Source organism: Haematobia irritans, chromosome 5, assembly GCF_050003625.1.
Source record: "Haematobia irritans isolate KBUSLIRL chromosome 5, ASM5000362v1, whole genome shotgun sequence".
Taxonomy (NCBI): domain Eukaryota; kingdom Metazoa; phylum Arthropoda; class Insecta; order Diptera; family Muscidae; genus Haematobia; species Haematobia irritans.
The window spans coordinates 135,455,192-135,474,618 of NC_134401.1; the positions used below are offsets into that span (position 1 = coordinate 135,455,192).

Genomic DNA, 19,427 nt, shown 5'->3' on the forward strand with positions numbered 1-19,427 from the left:
ACGGTGACTCCCTCTCTCTCTGAGCAATATGAACATGAGAAGTGGTGGTAGCTCCCTAAAGCTCCACTGTTTGGGTGATGTCCAGGAAATGGCCCCAAAACTGGGTTATAGTGCGAAAGTTTGTTGTGTGAACGATGTCCCTGAACTTTCTCCGAACAATATAAAGATGAGAAATGGTGGTAGCTCCCTAAAGAACACGGAAAGAATTCTCTTTGTCATTTTTACACAACATTATTCATTAACTATTATTCGTATATTCTTTATGAAATTTCATAACAAATACGAATGTTTTTTATAAAAAAAAAACTATGAACGTTGTCGTTAAGAGAAAGTAAAATGTCATGCTTTCAATGAAAAGATCAGCCCTCTCAGTTGGTTGAAAATTCAAAACAGTTATAAATAAAGTTCCTTATTAAACCTTACAAAATGGAATCAAAATAGTGGCTGAAAATTTGTGTGGACAATGTGATATGGCACAACTTAATTATTTTCGTGAATTCTTGAGAACATAGTATTTTTTTTGGTTTATTGATGCCAAAGTGGGACAGAATTTTCTTGACTGTTAGGTTAGGTTAGGTACAGTGGCAGCCCGATATTTCATACTCACTTAGACTATTCAGTCCAGTGCTGCCCGATTCCATGTTAAGCTCAATGACAAGGGACCACCTTGTCATTGAGCTTAACATGACAAGCTTTATCTCTATCAGATAGTAGGAAGAAAATGGCATTAGAGAATCTCACCTTATGACTGCCACCTACTGATGTAGTTTCGTTCTCTTGTATTTCCTACTCTTTGTATCTATTTATTGTGATGTTGCCATATTAGCAGATCATGGTACCATAGTTCTATACGGTAACGATTACGATCGTGCTTACAAGATGGTATCTTTGGAAGAGCTGACTATAGTTTTTGATGAAATTATTCTTTGAAAGTGGTCTCTAAAATATAAAGTTTTATGGTTATAACTACAAAAAATATAAAGTAGCATGCTTCTGGTGCTGTTTGCTCTATTTGCATGCATTTACTTTCAGTCTAAAAATAGTTTGCTTCGATTTATTTAAAAACAAAAAGGAAATTACTAACATAGTATTTTGTATTTATTTTGCCAAAAAAAATAGTTTACTTTGCTATTTTTATTTAATTTTCAACCTGTACTAATTTTTAATCACTGAAATGTTCAACGAAACAATTGCAAAGGTAAGTGTCGGTATGGTTATATACTCGCTATATAGAAGCGATATCAAAGTGAATGAAAAAGTATTTTATAACTTTTATTACAGTGAAAATTTGAGTCTTGCAACTTGTTTGCTTGATTTTCGTTTTGTGTTTTTTCTTTGGTGTTGTTTTTGTGTTTTTCACAAAACTAAGGTCAAGTTCATTTTTCGCACATGAGAGCGGATAATGATTGACGCCCCCATTGCCTTCAAATGTAAATCGTATGCTTTCGAATTTTATCAGAATTACGATTGAACGATCCGATGATTAGAGATCATTTTAGATTGCGTTTAAGACTATGGTTTTGTTTCGAAATGACTGTATGTTTGCTTGTCTATGGCGAAAAGTGTAAATAAAAATAAGATTTACCTTCACATACTGTTGCTGCAGCTGCAGCTGCTGCGGCAAATGCTACTGCCGCTTCTGGCTAGTTGATTGTTGTGATCGATTAGTAAGCGATTGGGGCAGTGCTCATGCAGTACGGGAAGGAACGAATGATGAAAGGATCGTTGCAGCAGTAAGTTTGATAAGTTGCCGTTGCCGAGAGTCCATGACAATAAGGTGTAATTATAGATAGATTTTTTGGCAACGATCTCAACTAGATCAGTGATTGACCCATCGTTTCGCCTGATCATTTGAAATTCAATTTTCGAAACGTACGGTCGTTTCAGTTCGTTCGGAACAGTCGAGTCATTAGTTTCGCCTCGAACGGACCGATCGCCGCCGATCACGTCCTGTCGCAGAAAAAATACGTCGTCCCGCACAAAAAAAGATTTTTTTATTTTTAACGAATCGAGTGTGTGTGTGTGTCTGTGAACAGAGCAAGAACAAAAAAATTATATATATATATAATCTTTTTGAAGAAAAAGAAAGCGAACATATTTTTCGAAAAAAATTAAAATCATAACTAGAGCTTTTATTTTTTGTTCTATCATAAGAATAGTGGAGTGATCTAGTCGTCGTAATCCTTCTTTTATTTTGAAGAGAGTCAAAGTCCTACAACAATGGGCGAGACCGAAGGTGAAACAACGGCAGCCGATACCCGTGATTCGGAAGAGCCAGAGGCTACCCCAGCCCCGGATACATTACAAGTTCCTGCTCAGAAAAGGCGTAAACTAAAATCACCCACTCCGGGAAGTCTACGTGGCCGTAGTGCTACTCCCATTCGAGGACGCAGTCAAACACCTTTCACCTTGTACATGACCAGGCGTAGTGCAACTCCTTCGACATGGCGTAGTATTACACCTTTCTTGAAGCGTGAAGAAAAGGAGAAAACTCCTTTTGAGTTGGGTCGTGATTTAAAAACATTACTCATCTCCAATACAGCAGTCTTCGATCGGGCCTTAGTTATGGATATTTCCGAGCCTATGGAGGCACAAAAACCTGTGCGTTATATAACCTCTGATATGTCGGTTATCGATCGTGCTGCAGTTATGGATGTCTCAAATGTTGAGGTTATCTATGTGGTGGAGGAGTATGAAGAATACGAGGAAGAAGAAGAGGAGGTAGTAGTGGAAGAGGTTAAACCCAAAAAGAAAGGAAAAGGTGGCAAAAAAGGACGGTCGGCCCGCAAATCAGCTGACAAGGAATCCACAAGCCCAGGTGGAACCTCGGAAAATGAGGGTGGTGAAGATGGTATGGATCGGGAGGATAGTGTTGATGGGGACGAAGGCGATGAAGTTGCCGAGAAGGGCAAAAAGGGTAAGAAGAAAGCCGCTCCCAAGAAGAAAGAGAAGAAAGAAAAATCGCCCAGTCCTAAATTGACCCTGAAATTGGAGATGGGAGGTGGCCAGAAGGCCAGCAAGAAAATGTTTGAGGACAAAAATCAACAAGCTGGTCCAGGTCCTAAGCCACCACCAAAGAAGTCCAAATTGGCTTTGCAAATGGAGGAACAAGCCAAGGCCGCAGCCAAGGCGGCCGAGGAAGAGGCTGCCAAACTTGCAGCCAAACCCAAGGCCGAGACCTTTGAGGAAAGACAAAAACGCCTTAAGGCCGAAGAAGAAGAACGCGAGCGTGAAGAAGCCGAACGCCGAGCCCAAGAAGAAGCCGAAGCTGAGGAGGCCGAAGAGGCGGAAGATGGTGGTGAGGAAGGTGAATCTGGAGGAGAAGAGCACGATGAATTTAGTTCCAGATATGAAGAAGGTGGTGAATCCCGCTACGATGATCTCGACGAAGAACATGGCGACGAAGAGCTCGACGAATTGGGTGAATTACCCACGGAGACCCGCCGCAGCAGTAGCTCTTCGGAAGGCTTCACCCGTCCCGATCCCGATGATGAGGAACGCTGGAAGCAAATTGCAGAAGAGGAAGGTGAAGAGTTTGCCAAACAATTGCGTAAATACAGTATTGCTGTGCGCCGTAGCGAAAAAGAACGTGATGAGGAATGGAAGCGTAGACGTGAACAAAAGCGTTTACCCCATTTCGTTGTCTTCCTTTCGGATCGTACTGTGGAGGCAGGACACAATGTACGTTTAGCCTGTGCCATTGGAGGTCCTGAGTTGTCGGTGAAATGGTTTAAGGATGGCAAACAATTGGAACGTGATGGTACCCATCGCATTAGCAATAACAACAACATTTGTGCCCTGGAAGTGGTGAACACTACGATTTTGGATTCTGGTGAATATTCCTGTGTCATTGCCAACATGAATGATGAGGTCACATCATCATGTTATGTGACCATCTATGAAGTGTTTAAGGATCAACCAGCTCCCCCATCATTTAAATTAGTGAGAGGTAGGTATAGCAGAGAATAAAAGAGAGATTAGCCCCAATTACATTATCCTTATTTTTTGTTCTTCTTGAAAGAATACTATCACATGCGTGACGATGAACTAACCATTGAGGTACACATCCATGGTGTTCCCCGGCCGGTGGTTACCTGGTGGCGTGGCGTATTTGAAATCAAACCCAATGTCAAGTTCACCAAACTTGAAGAGGCCCATGGTGTCTACAAGCTGTTAATCTATAAACCCAATAACCGGGATAGCGGTGCGTACACTTGCAAGGCCATTAACTCTAGTGGTGAAGCTCAAATTTCCCACTCCATTGAGGTGGGCAAAAATCTACACTACCATGTACCTGGCATATTCCATGCCCGTGGTCGTTTGAGCCGTGTCAAAGAAAATGAGGCACGCAAAGCCATGGAAGAAGCCATGAAATCGAAAGGTGAATCGGATCAAAGAAGAGCTGAGGCAGCTGCCGCAGCCAAGAGTAGGGCACCTCGTGCCTCACCCGAACCCAAAATTTCGGGTAAACAAAAATTGCAATTTGCCACCCAATTAAGGGATCGCATGGCTTTGGAGGGTACCACAGTGCGTTTTGTATGCACTGTCATTGGACCCGAACCTAATTGCCGTTGGCAAAAGGATGACAAATGGGTTACCTATGGTGACAATGTAAAGAATCTCAATGAAGAAGGCAAGGCTATTATCGAATTGCGAAATGTCAATGCAGAATCTTCGGGTGTTTACAAATGTGTGGCCCGCAATGATTACAGTGAAATCGAAACGTCGTGCTATTTCAAGGTGTATTCGGCGCAAACGGATGGCGACGAGCATGAACCCATTTTTGCACTACCACTTAGAGGTATGGTGAACGAAACGAATTCGTGTATACGTATAGTGTGTGTATGTGTAGAACATCATCTCCTCTGCACTAAAACTGCTATTCACCTCACCCATACACCTACACCAGTTACAACTCGAAGAGACTCAGTTGTTTTGGCCGAAGATCGTTTGATCTTCTGATTGATGCTATTACTACGGGCGACAAATGTATGGGTACTGAGGTGTCTGAGTATGTGTCCTCTCTTCATCTTTGTTTTTCATCGCTGTCATTGTCTATGCCTGTTTACATGTGTGTGTATAATTTACCAAAAATAGCCGTTATCTCTGGGCTAGAAAAATTAATTTTGTAACAACTCTATCTCTCTCTTTTCTCTCCCCGCGCATCATCCTCGCACACACACACATACTCGTAGATGTTTACCATTCATCTGAAAACGATTTGATTATCGATACCAAGATACGTGGCAACCCTCGTCCTGTTATCACTTGGATCAAAGACCAATTACCAGTTGTACTAGACGATCGTATTGTACAAATTGAACATTTGGATGGCATTTGTGAGCTAATCATTAACAAGCCCACACCAGCCGATAGTGGCAATTACACCTGCGTAGCCCAAAATAAATTAGGCACACAACAAACATCGCATAGTGTTGTGGTGGATGTAATGCACGGCTCCAGACGCTCCAGTGTCTTGTCTAGCATCATGAGTGAGGGTGAGGGTAGCCAAAAGGGTTCTAAGGCCGAAAGGGCGGCCCGTTTGCCCAAGTCAGAAAAAGACGAAGGAGGTCATTATGAGAGACGCAGCCGTATGCCAGAACCCCCACCAAGATCTCAATTGTTCTTCGATGCAAATATCTCCAATCGTTATGTGGCCATTGGATCCAAGGTAAAGTTACAGGCTGTGGTCAAGGGTCCTAATCCCACTTGTAAATGGACCAAAGATGATCAAAACATTACATATGGCCCACGTATTCGCAATATGAATCGCGATAGTTTGGCTTCCCTGGAATTCTTGAAATGTGAACCCGAAGATTCAGGTGTATACACTCTAATAGCCCAGAACGAGTATTGCAAGATCACCCAATCGGCCAAGTTGTATGTGTACGATCCAAAAACAGCCACGGAAACAGAACCAGTGTTTGTGCGTCCATTGAAAGGTAAGAGCTTAACATACAAGGTAGCAAGGTGTGTGTGAGTGTTCGTTCTTCTGTGTATATGAGAAGATTGTGCAATCTTCTAATATGGCTAGTTTAGCTAGCTGTCCCCCCATGGTTCTTTGGCACAAGAACAACAACATTAACGATTCTTATGTAATGACTCTTGTATTGAATTTGAATTTTCCTCCATTGTTTCCCAATAGAAACCTATCATCTTAATACCAATGAATTGGTTCTGGAGACAGGTGTACGCGGTGAACCTACACCCAAGATTCAATGGCTTCGTGATAATATTGAAATTGAAGACGGTGGCCGTTTCCATACCTTCCATCATGCCGATGGCACCCTTGAATTGGTCCTCGATTGTCCCAACATCAAGGACAAGGGTAAATACATGGTCCGAGCTGAGAATAATGCTGGCAAAGCGGAAATTACCCATTTGGTGCACTTTGAGGGAAAAGAGCATCACATTGCCGATAATATCCATGGTGTGTTCCATGCCGATAAGAGTTTGTTGAAACCCAAACAAGTGGAGCCGGAGAAACCAAAGGGAAAACCTGCGGCTGCTGACAGTGAATCGGAAACCGAGAGCAAGGGCAAAAAGGGCCGTAAACCACGCAAGGAAGATGATTCAGAGACTGAGATGGCGTCTTCGATAAATGTCTCGGCAGCTGAAAGCGCTTCCGAGACTGGTAGTTTGAAGAAACGTGAAAAGGTCATTGGCATCTATTTCCCAACAAAGATGAAGGATCGTGTTGTGGCTGAGGGTTCAAAGGTGAAAATCTCTTGCTTCTTGGAGGCCAAGGAACCTCAAGTCAAATGGTTCAAGAATGGAGAACCCATGCAAAATTCTCCCAAATGTCGTGGCCGTTACAATGAGGGTTTGTGTATTCTGGAAATTCCCAATGCTTCTCTAGAGGACGCTGGTGAATATAGATGCTGGGCCCGTGATGAAACAGGCGATTGTGAAACCTCTTGCCGTTTGGAAGTCTATTCAGATCCCGGTACTGGTGATATACCACCCACTTTCACTCGCAACATTAAGGACACCTATCATGGCAAATTGCATGAATTACAATTGGATGTTCATGTTCGTGGTCTTCCCACACCCACTGTGACCTGGGTCAAGGATGGTGTAGTCATCGAGGCCAATGATAAATATCAACAAACCGACCATGATGATGGTACCTGTGAACTCTTCATTATGGATCCCACACCAGCTGATAGTGGCAAATATGTTTGCCAAGCTGAAAATCGTGAGGGAACAGCTGAGATTTCCCATATGGTTACGGTGAAAACCAAAGCACGCCGTCATGTGTCTCCCGGCAAGGGTATGCCTCCGGTTAAACCTACCGGTGACACAGAGACTGAAGATGACAAAGAGAGTGCAAGTGGTGAAGGCCAGGAGGGCAAGAAAAAGAAGAAGAAGAAGCCCGATGATGATGAAAGCGGTGGTGGTGGTGGCCGTCGTCGTGAGGCCATGCCACCTCCCGATCTCAAAAAGCAACTCTACTTTAGGAATTTCCTATCGAATCGTACCGTCAAAGAGGGATCCAATGTCAAATGGATGGTTAACATTGATGGACCCGAGCCAGCAGCGCGCTGGTTCCACAATGACAATCCCATTGCTTTTGGACCAAAGAGTAAATTGTCCATGCAAGATGGTATTGCTTGGCTCCAATTGATCGGTGTCACCGAAGAGAATGCTGGTCAATATACATTGAGGGTAAGAGGTCCAGAAAATGAAATTGTTTCCACCTGCAATTTGTTTGTATATTCGACTGGCAAGGAAGAGCTTATTGCCCCAGTCTTTAGCAAAGGCATTAAAGGTAGGTGGTCCTCTAGGTATAAGGAAAACAAGAGTCCCAAGTGATCTGTCCTTTGTGTTGAGAAGGTATGTACACATTTTTCATTCTATGGCCATTACTAATCCACTTCACCAACGCTTCAGCATTCTCCATCAAAGCACCATGTTTATGATGTCCTTTTCTTTTGTATGTTCTCCATTCTTCACCATTTAGATGCATATCATTCTCATGACAATCGCCTTACATTGGAGTGTAAAGTTTCGGGTAATCCCAAGCCCACAGTCTATTGGCAAAAGGACAATACCCTTCTGCCAGAGGATAGTGCGAAATTCAAATATCAAGAGCTTCATGATGGCATTTACCAATTGCTGATAACGAATCCAGACCCCCTGGATACTGGCCTCTACACCTGTTATGCTGAAAGTGATAGTGGTGAAATGAAAATTTCCAAATTTATTGATATGGCCGATTACAAGGTTAGCGATAAAACGCAGAAGTCATCCCATCACCTGGATCACAATGAAGATGGTCCACTTCATTCAAGAGTGGAGAAATCTTTAAAAGATGCCGAAGAAGAAATGGCCGAAATTAAGTCAAGATCCAAGGATGCCAAATTTAAATTGTGTTTGGAAACACCCATGAAACCTATGGCCATGGCGGCGGGTACAAAGGCCCAATTGATTTGCTATGTCAGTGGATTCATTGAAGATGTCTACTGGGTAAGAGGTGAAGAACGTGTGACCAAGGATAGTCGCCATAAAATCTATAACATTAATGGAGCCTTAAGTTTGGAAATCTATGATGCACGTCCCGATGATACGGGTCTATATAAATGTGTGGTGCGTAATAGTCGCAATTCGGTCGACTGTACATGTGATTTGAAAATCTATGATAGTGCTGTAGATAGACTACCTTCCAGTTTTAGTAGCCCGATAACAGGTAAGTTTCTGCCTTCCCCACCAACTAGGAGAGTGGTGTGTTTTTTCACAGTAAAAGATGACCACTATTTGTTGAACCACTATTTCTTTAGCCTCCTATGATGCAGAACGCTGTGAAATGACTTTGTCGTGTAATATTCATGGTCGACCCAATGTAACCTGGATACGAGATGACCATACAATTTCGAATAACCGTTACCGTGTTGTAGAGGAAATTGGTGGCATTAGTAAACTGATCATACGTAATCCCATTCCCGCAGACTGTGGTACATTCTCTTGCTTTGCCGAAACCAATGAACGCATTGAGGCCATTACCAAAGATATCAGAATAAATGATTTGAAAAAATTAATGGCCTCAGCTGAGGAAATGGCCATTAATGGTTATGCAGCAGCAGCAGCGGCAACATCACAGAGAGCCTCGACTGCCACCACATCGGCCGAAGAATACCGGGGAAGAATGGCACGTTCTGGTAGTAGTATGGCCGGTGATATTTTATCCCAACGTAAATCCTTAGGCCGTAGTATACCATCAGGTCGTAAACCCTTATTTAGCTCTCTGCTCCATGATCGCACAGTAAGCGAAGGCGGCAATATACGATTAACCTGTAGTGTCGTCTATGATGGTGAGACCATCAACACTGAGTGGCTAAAGAATAATCGCTCCTTACCCAATGATCCACGCTATTATACCACATTCCATAATGGTGATGCTATATTGGAGATAATCGAGGCCGAAGAACATGATAGTGGTCAATATGTGTGTAGGGCCTATAATGATTATGGTGATTCGGTTAGCCAATGTATGTTACGCATTTATAAACACTACGAGAATACACCACAACCAGCCTATTTTGTTCAATCCATACGAGGTATTTCAAATCATTATCACTATTACAATTTTCCTATATTTGCTAGGACATACAACGAAAAGTTTCTCTCTCACTCTCTCACTCACTCTCTGTCTGTCTGTGTGTCTCTCGCTCATACATTGTCATAAACAAACTCAATAATCACATACGATTGTTTTTGTTTAAATGTATGATGAACAATTTAATGTCGTTGTTTTGTCCACTGTTTTAGATTAAGATTTTTCAAAGTTTGATTGTTGATTGCAAATTTTTGGTATAGCTAATGGGGGAATTAATTTTGAAAAATTTCCAAAGAAAAACAGAAACATCAGAATTTAATGATCAAATGCTGAAATCAATTGAAATTTGAATAACAAAAAACAAAAGGTAAACAAAAATCAAATCAAATTTTCTATAGAAAGAAAATTTTGACAAAATTTTCTACAAAACGAAAAAAAATATTGACAAAAAATTTAAAAATACAATTTAAAAAAAAAATTGTATAGAAATAAAGTTTTTACAAAATTTTCTATAGAAATAAATATTTGTCGAAATTTTCTATAGAAATAACATTTTGACAAAATTTTCTATAGAAGTAAAAGTTAGACAAAATTTTCTACAGAAATAAAATTTTGACAAAATTTCTCTATGGAATTAAAATTTTGACAAAATTTTCTATAGAAATACAATTTTGACAAAATTTTCTATAAAAATAAAATATTGACAAAATTTTCTATAGAAATAAAATTTTGACAAAATTTTGTATAGAAATAAAATTTTAACAAAATTTTCTATAGAAATAAAATTTTAAAAAAGTTTTCTATAGAATTAAAATTTTGACAAAATTTTCTATAGAATTAAAATTTTGACAAAATTTTTCTATGGAATTAAAATTTTGACAAAAATTTCTATAGAATTAAAATGTTGGCAAAATTTTTCTATAGAATTAAAATTTTGACAAAATTTTCTACAGAAATAAAATTTTGACAAAATTTTTCTATGGAATTAACATTTGAACAAACTTTTCTATAGAAATACAATTTTGAGAAAATTTTCTACAAAAATAAAATATTGACATAATTTTCTATAGAAATAAAATATTGACATAATTTTCTATAGAAATAACATTTTGACAAAATTTTCTATAGAAATAAAATTTTGACAAAATTTTCTATAGAATTAAAATTTTGACAAAATTTTTCTATGGAATCAAAATTTTGACAAAAATTTCTATAGAATTAAAATGTTGATAAAATTTTCTACAGAAATAAAATTTTGACAAAATTTTTCTATGGAATTAAAATTTTGACAAAATTTTCTACAGAAATAAAATTTTGACAAAATTTTCTATAGAAATAAAATGTTTACAAAATTTTCTATAAAAATAAAGTTTTTACAAAATTTTCGATAGAAATAAAGTTGTTACGAAATTTTCTATAGAAATAAAGTTGTTACGAAATTTTCTATAGAAATAAATATTTGTCGAAATTTCTATAGAAATAAAATTTTGACAAAATTTTCTATAGAAATAAAATTTTTACAAAATTTTCTATAGAAATAAAGTTTTTACAAAATTTTCTATAGAAATAAATATTTGTCGAAATTTTCTATTGACATAAAATTTTGACATTTTCTATATAAGTAAAGTTTTGACAAAATTTTCTATTGAAATAAAACTTTTACAAAATTTTCTATAGAAATAAATGTTTACAAAATTTTCTATAGAAATAAATATTTGTCGAAATTTTCTATAGAAATAAAATTTTTACAAATTTTTTTATAGAAATAAAATTTTTTATAGAAATAAATATTTGTCGAAATTTTCTATAGAAATAAAATTTTGTCAAAAGTTTCTATAGAAATAAAATTTTGACAAAATTTTCTATGGAAATAACATTTTGACAAAATTTTCTGTAGAAATAAAATTTTGACAATAATTTCTATAGACATATAATTTTGAAAAATATCTCTATGGAATTAAAATTTTGACAAAATTTTCTATAGAAATAACATTTTGATAAAATTTTCTATAGACTTAAAATTTTGACAAAATTTTCTACAGAAATAAATATTTGTCGAAATTTTCTATAGAAATGAAATTTTTACAAAATTTTTTTATAGAAATAAATATTTGTCGAAATTTTCTATAGAAATAAAATTTTGAAAAAATTTTCTATGGAAATAACATTTTGACAAAATTTTCTGTAGAAATAAAATTTTGATAATAATTTCTATAGACATATAATTTTGAAAAAAATCTTTATGGAATTAAAATTTTGACAAAATTTTATATAGAAATAAAATGTTTACAAAATTTTCTATAAAAATAAAGTTTTTACAAAATTTTCTATAGAAATAAAGTTGTTACGAAATTTTCTATAGAAATAAATATTTGTCGAAATTTTCTATAGAAATAAAATTTTGTCAAAAGTTTCTATAGAAATAAAATTTTGACAAAATTTTCTATGGAATTAACATTTTGACAAAATTTTCTGTAGAAATAAAATTTTGACAATAATTTCTATAGACATATAATTTTGAAAAATATCTCTATGGAATTAAAATTTTGACAAAATTTTCTATAGAAATAACATTTTGATAAAATTTTCTATAGACTTAAAATTTTGACAAAATTTTCTACAGAAATAAATATTTGTCGAAATTTTCTATAGAAATGAAATTTTTACAAAATTTTTTTATAGAAATAAATATTTGTCGAAATTTTCTATAGAAATAAAATTTTGAAAAAATTTTCTATGGAAATAACATTTTGACAAAATTTTCTGTAGAAATAAAATTTTGATAATAATTTCTATAGACATATAATTTTGAAAAAAATCTTTATGGAATTAAAATTTTGACAAAATTTTATATAGAAATAAAATGTTTACAAAATTTTCTATAAAAATAAAGTTTTTACAAAATTTTCTATAGAAATAAAGTTGTTACGAAATTTTCTATAGAAATAAATATTTGTCGAAATTTCTATAGAAATAAAATTTTGACAAAATTTTCTATAGAAATAAAATTTTTACAAAATTTTCTATAGAAATAAAGTTTTTACAAAATTTTCTATAGAAATAAATATTTGTCGAAATTTTCTATAGACATAAAATTTTTACATTTTCTATATAAGTAAAATTTTGACAAAATTTTCTATTAAAATAAAACTTTTACAAAATTTTCTATAGAAATAAATGTTTACAAAATTTTCTATAGAAATAAATATTTGTCGAAATTTTCTATAGAAATAAAATTTTTACAAATTTTTTTATAGAAATAAATATTTGTCGAAATTTTCTATAGAAATAAAATTTTGTCAAAAGTTTCTATTGAAATAAAATTTTGACAAAATTTTCTATGGAAATAACATTTTGACAAAATTTTCGGTAGAAATAAAATTTTGACAATAATTTTTATAGACATATAATTTTGAAAAAAATCTCTATGGCATTAAAATTTTGACAAAATTTTCTATAGAAATAAAATTGTTGACAAAATTTTCTATAGAAATAAAATTTGGACAAAATTTTCTATAGAAATAAAATTTTGACAAAATTTTCTATAGAAATATAATTTTGACAAAATATTCTATAAAAATAAATTTTTCTATAGAAATAAAATTTTGACAAAATTTTCTATAGAAATAAAATTTTGACAAAATTTTCTATAAAAATAAAAGTTTGACAAAATTTTCCACAGAAATAAAATGTTGACAAAATTTTCTATAGAAATAAAATTTGGACAAAATTTTCTATAGAAATAAAATTTTGACAAAATTTTCTATAGAAATATAATTTTGACAAAATATTCTATAAAAATAAAATTTTCTATAGAAATAAAATTTTGACAAAATTTTCTATAGAAATAAAATTTTGACAAAATTTTCTATGAAAATAAAAGTTTGACAAAATTTTCCACAGAAATAAAATGTTGACAAAATTTTCTATAGAAATAAAATTTTGACAAAATTTTCAATAGAAATAAAATTTTGACAAAATTTTCTATAGAAATAAAATTTTGACAAAATTTTCTATAGAAATAAAATTTTGACAAAATTTTCTATAGAAATAAAATTTTGACAAAATTTTCTATAGAAATAAAATTTTGACAAAATTTTCTATAGAAATACAATTTTGACAAAATTTTCTATAGAAATAAAATTTTGACAAAATTTTCTATAGAAATATAATTTTGACAAAATATTCTATAAAAATAAATTTTTCTATAGAAATAAAATTTTGACAAAATTTTCTATAGAAATAAAATTTTGACAAAATTTTCTATAAAAATAAAAGTTTGACAAAATTTTCCACAGAAATAAAATGTTGACAAAATTTTCTATAGAAATAAAATTTGGACAAAATTTTCTATAGAAATAAAATTTTGACAAAATTTACTATAGAAATATAATTTTGACAAAATATTCTATAAAAATAAAATTTTCTATAGAAATAAAATTTTGACAAAATTTTCTATAGAAATAAAATTTTGACAAAATTTTCTATAAAAATAAAAGTTTGACAAAATTTTCCACAGAAATAAAATGTTGACAAAATTTTCTATAGAAATAAAATTTTGACAAAATTTTCAATAGAAATAAAATTTTGACAAAATTTTCTATAGAAATAAAATTTTGACAAAATTTTCTATAGAAATAAAATTTTGACAAAATTTTCTATAGAAATAAAATTTTGACAAAATTTTCTATAGAAATAAAATTTTGACAAAATTTTCTATAGAAATAAAATTTTGACAAAATTTTCTATAGAAATAAAATTTTGACAAAATTTTCTATAGAAATAAAATTTTGACAAAATTTTCTATAGAAATACAATTTTGACAAAATTTTCTATAGAAATAAAATTTTGACAAAATTTTCTATAGAAATAAAATTTTGACAACATTTTCTATAGAAATAAAATTTTGACAAAATTTTCTATAGAAATAAAATTTTGACAACATTTTCTATAGAAATAAAAGTTTGACAAAATTTCCTATAGAAAGAAAATTTTGTCAAAATTTTCTACAAAAATAAAATTTTGACAAAATTTTCTATGGAATTAAAATTTTGACAAAATTTTTTACAGAAAGAAAATTTTGATAAAATTACGATTGAAACTCAAATACAAAGAAAAATCCTACTATAATTAGAATCGAAAAATATGTATAAAAAAATATAAAACTACAAGAAAAATAATTCACCTAAAGGTAAAATACTTATAAATAAATAAATAAAAATGCAGTAAATAATTGATAATCTTAATGAAATACTTAATTGAGTTAAGCAACCAAAAATTTTCTATAGAAATAATATTTTGGGAAAAATTTCTGTAGAATTAAAATTTTGACAAAATTTTTCTATGGAATTAAAATTTTGACAAAATTTTCTACAGAAATATAAGAAAATTTATTCACATAAAGGTCAAATAAAATAAATAAATAAAAATTCAATAAATAATTGATAATCTTAATAAAATACTTAATTGAATTAAGCGACCAAGATAAATTAAAAATTAAAATTAATAAACTTTTATACATATTGTGTGTAAAAAACCTCGATTACGATTTTTCGTTATGAATTGAATATAGATTTCGTTATGAATTGACTATAATCAAATGTCAAAGAAATGTTCAAAAGACGATTAGTAGATATTGAAGATAATGAAATTCAGATTTTTGTAAGTATTTCGATAACGTTTTAAATCATTATAAATCGATTTATCGATGATCAATATTTAAAATACTACTGCAAATAGTTTAGTCGATTTAAAAAAAATCATAAAAAACGATAACATACAAAAACTAAAAATTCTCTATTAAAAACAAATATCGATAAATTGAAGTAAACATTGATTTCAAATTTTTGATCCAGTATGTGAAATTGCTAATAAATCTGAAAACAAAATTAGCTATACCAAAAATTTTATCACATTCAACTGCCCATAGACAAAGGAGACCAAATCACTAATTCCCCTTTTTTTCCCCAAATTCCACAGACACTTATTCTCTTACTGACAATGAGTTGGTTTTGGAATGCCGTGTACGTGGTAAACCACGTCCCGAAATACAATGGTTTAAGGGTTCGGAAATGCTTATACCTGGTGACAAATATGTTCAGGTCGATAGTGATGATGGCTTCTCCAAGTTGATTATTCAAAATCCCACCGAAAAGGATTCCGGCTTGTATGCTTGTGTGGCTCGTAATGAGGCTGCCGAAAATAAGATTACCCATCAAGTCGATTTCAAGGGACGTGAACGTTTTGCCCAGGAACAAACTCTTGGATTCTATCATCGTGACCCGAATAAGCCACATTTCCTTGCTCCTTTGGGTAACCAAGTTGTATGCGGTGGTGGTACCATTGCCATTACGGCTGAATTTATGCAGACTACAACACCCATTGAGGTACAATGGTTCCGTCAGCGTGAACCATTGGCTGGTAAGCCAGGTGTTAAGACATTCTATGAGAAGGGTGTCTACACTTTGGCCATTATGAATGCTACACCCGAACATGAGGGTTCCTATACATGCCGGGCTCAAAATGCTTTTGGTCGCATGGAATCACATGCTACCGTTGATGTTGCGGTGGGTGTGGAAAAGGACGAAAGACCGCCACTATTCTTGTCTAGACCAGATACCGAAATGAAGATTGCTGTAGGAGATCCCTTCTCCTTGTCCTTCAGAATTGCTGGAGATCCTAAACCAAAATGTAAGTTTTTATTCAGTTATATTCATATAAATTGTTTTAATTTTTTTTGTTTTTTTTGTTTTTTTCCATATATAGTGACCTTCATGAAGGGTACCAAAGATATCACCAAATCTGATCGTGTTAGCAAAGAAGTTTCCGATGATTATACCCGTTTCACTGTACAAAAATCACAAATTTCCGATTCTGGAACTTACTTTGTGGTAGCCCGCAATAACAATGGCACTGACAGAATATTCGTCACAGTAGAAGTAAGTCACTCCGATCCCAAAATCCTTTTAGGAAGGATTGTTGGTTTTGTATTAGTTTGGAATGTCCTAAATGTCAAGTGCTGTCGCTTTCATAAGTGTATACATTTTATGACATTTTATTTATATCTATGGCTTTTTCTTTGCTTTCTTTCCTCTTCTTTAGATTAAAACTCCCAAAAAGAAAGATTAAATCTTAAGCCGCCGCTATATATGCTAGATAAAATGCTTCTAAATAAAAAAGCTTAACTAGAAAACCATCACACCATCTAACTTTAACTTGCCATCTAGGGTCTGCTTTTGATTTAAACTAAAGAAATATTTTTTTTTAATTTAATTTCTAATTAATTATATGGTTATTTATATATAAACATACATAAATCGAATATTAATTTTATTTATTTACTGTTATCAAAAACAAAGAATTTGTCACGAAATTTTGCACAATTTTTATTTAATTTCTATTACCCTTACGACCATCTACTACTTTAGGTTATGCCTAGAGCGCGTTCTGAAACTCCTTCAGCACCACTATGGGGGCTACCATTGGAGAGTTATCCCGATGTTTCATATTTCAAAGGTAAGTTTAAAAACGTTTATAATATTTTTTTATGTTTATTATTGTTATGTAAACGGGTTTGTGCAATTTGGTTCATATTTGTGTGGTACATTTTCAATGTTTTTTAAATTAAAAAATAAATTTAAAAAAAAATAAAGTTAAATAAATAAATCAGAGCAAGAGTAAAGAATTAAGAGACATCCATACAAGCAATGAAAATGTTTATTTATAATTTTTTTTTATATGAGTAACTTATTTTGGACATATCTCCATAAAAATGCGTTCTAGAGCCAAAAGGAGGTTAATTTGCGACCATCTACAAGAAATAAAGAAATTTTCTGTTTACATAAAATTTTGACAAAATTTTCTTTAAAAATAAAATTTTGAAAACATTTACTAAAGAAATAAAATTTTGACAAAACATTCTATAGAAATAAAATTTTGAAAAAATTTTCTATAGAAATAAAATTTTGACAAAATTTTCAATAGAAATGAAATTTTGACAAAATTTTCAATACAAAAGAAATTATGACGAAATTTACTATAAAAATAAATTTTGACAAAATTTTCAATCGAAACTAAATTTTGACAAAATTTTCTATAGAAATAAAATTTTGAAAAAAAATTTTCAATAGAAATGAAATTTTGACAAAATTTTCAATAGAAATGAAATTTTGACGAAATTTACTATAAAAATAAATTTTGACAAAATTTTCAATAGAAATAAAATTTTGACAAAATTTTCAATAGAAAAGAAATTTTGACAAAATTTTCTATAGAAATTACATTTTGACAAAATTTACTATAAAAATAAAATTTTAACAATATTGTCTATAGAAATAAAATTTTGACAAAAATTTTCTATAGAAATAAAATTTTGATAAAATTTTCTATAGAAATAAAATTTTGACTAAATTTTCTATAAAAATAAAATTTGGACAAAATTTTCTATAGAAATAAAATTTTGACAAAATTTTCAATAGAAATGAAATTTTGACAAAATGTTCAATAGAAATGAAATTTTCACAAAATTTTCTATAGAAGTTAAATTTTGACAATATTGTCTATAGAAAAAAATTTTCTATGAAATAAAATTTTGGTAAAATTTTCTATAGAAATAATATTTTCTATAGAAATATAATTTTGAAAAAAATTTCTATGGAATTAAAATTTTGACAAAATTTTCTATAGACATAAAATTTTGAGAAAATTTTCTATAAGTAAAATTTTGACTAAATTTTTATAGAAATAAAATTTTTACAAAATTTTCTATAGAAATAAAGTTTTTACGAAATTTTCTATAGAAATAAATATTTGTCGAAATTTCTATAGAAATAAAATTTTTACAAAATTTTCTATAGAAATAAAGTTTTTACGAAATTTTCTATAGAAATAAAATTTTTACAAAATTTTCTATAGAAATAACATTTTGACAAATTTTCTATAGAAATAAAATTTTTACAAAATTTTCTATAGAAATAAATGTTTACAAAATTTTCTATAGAAATAAATATTTGTCGAAATTTTCTATAGAACTAAATTTTTAATTTTTTTTTATAGAAATAAAGCTTTTACAAAATTTCTATAGAAATAAATATTTGTCGAAATTTTCTATAGAAATAAAATTTTGTCAAAATTTTCTATAGAAATAAAATTTTGACAAAATTTTCTGTAGAAATAACATTTTGACAATAATTTCTATAGACATATAATTTTGAAAAAAAAAATCTATGGAATTAAAATTTTGACAAAATTTTCTACAGAAATAAAATTTCGACAAAATTTTCTATAGAAAGAAAATTTTGTCAAAATTTTCTACAAAAATAAAATTTTGACAAAATTTTCTATGGAATTAAAATTTTGACAAAATTTTTTACAGAAAGAAAATTTTGACAAAATTGCGATTGATAACTCAAATACAAAGCAAAATCCTACTATAATTAGAATCGAAAAATATGTATAAAAAATATAAAACTACAAGAAAATTAATTTACCTAAAGGTAAAATACTTATAAATAAATAAATAAAAATGCAATAAATAATTGATAATCGTAATAAAATACTTAATTGAGTTAAGCGACCAAAAATTTTCTATAGAAATAAAATTTTGGCAAAATTTTCTTTAGAATTAAAATTTTGACAAAATTTTTCTATGGAATTAAAATTTTGACAAAATTTTCTGCAGAAATAAAAGAAAATTTATTCACATAAAAGTCAAATAAAATAAATAAATAAATAAAAATTCAATAAATAATTGATAATCTTAATAAAATACGTAATTGAGTTAAGCGACCAAGATCAATTAAAAATTAAAATTAATAAACTTTTATAGATATTTTGTATAAAAAACCTCGGTTACGATTTTTCGTTATGAATT

The 19,427-nt window shown here is 31.3% G+C and overlaps 1 protein-coding gene across 2 annotated transcripts in view; it reads left to right on the forward strand.

Annotated features, from left to right (window-relative positions):
* Strn-Mlck (Stretchin-Mlck) overlaps positions 1-19,427 on the forward strand; it is a 201,305-nt gene that overhangs the window by 82,623 nt on the left and 99,255 nt on the right. The window contains exons 1-7 of one of the 2 annotated variants that reach the window (XR_012722956.1): positions 1,809-3,949; positions 4,022-4,801; positions 5,196-5,942; positions 6,146-7,771; positions 15,536-16,246; positions 16,322-16,494; positions 16,658-17,071. Coding sequence is in view for 1 of the 2 variants with exons in the window: in XM_075310984.1 (XP_075167099.1) it covers positions 7,964-8,689; positions 8,781-9,557; positions 15,536-16,246; positions 16,322-16,494; positions 16,984-17,071 (2,475 nt within the window). In the remaining variant the exon portion in view is untranslated. Of the gene's footprint in view, positions 1-1,808; positions 3,950-4,021; positions 4,802-5,195; positions 5,943-6,145; positions 7,772-7,963; positions 8,690-8,780; positions 9,558-15,535; positions 16,247-16,321; positions 16,495-16,657; positions 17,072-19,427 lie in introns of those variants that run through there. The other variant, XM_075310984.1, reaches the window with a different exon arrangement.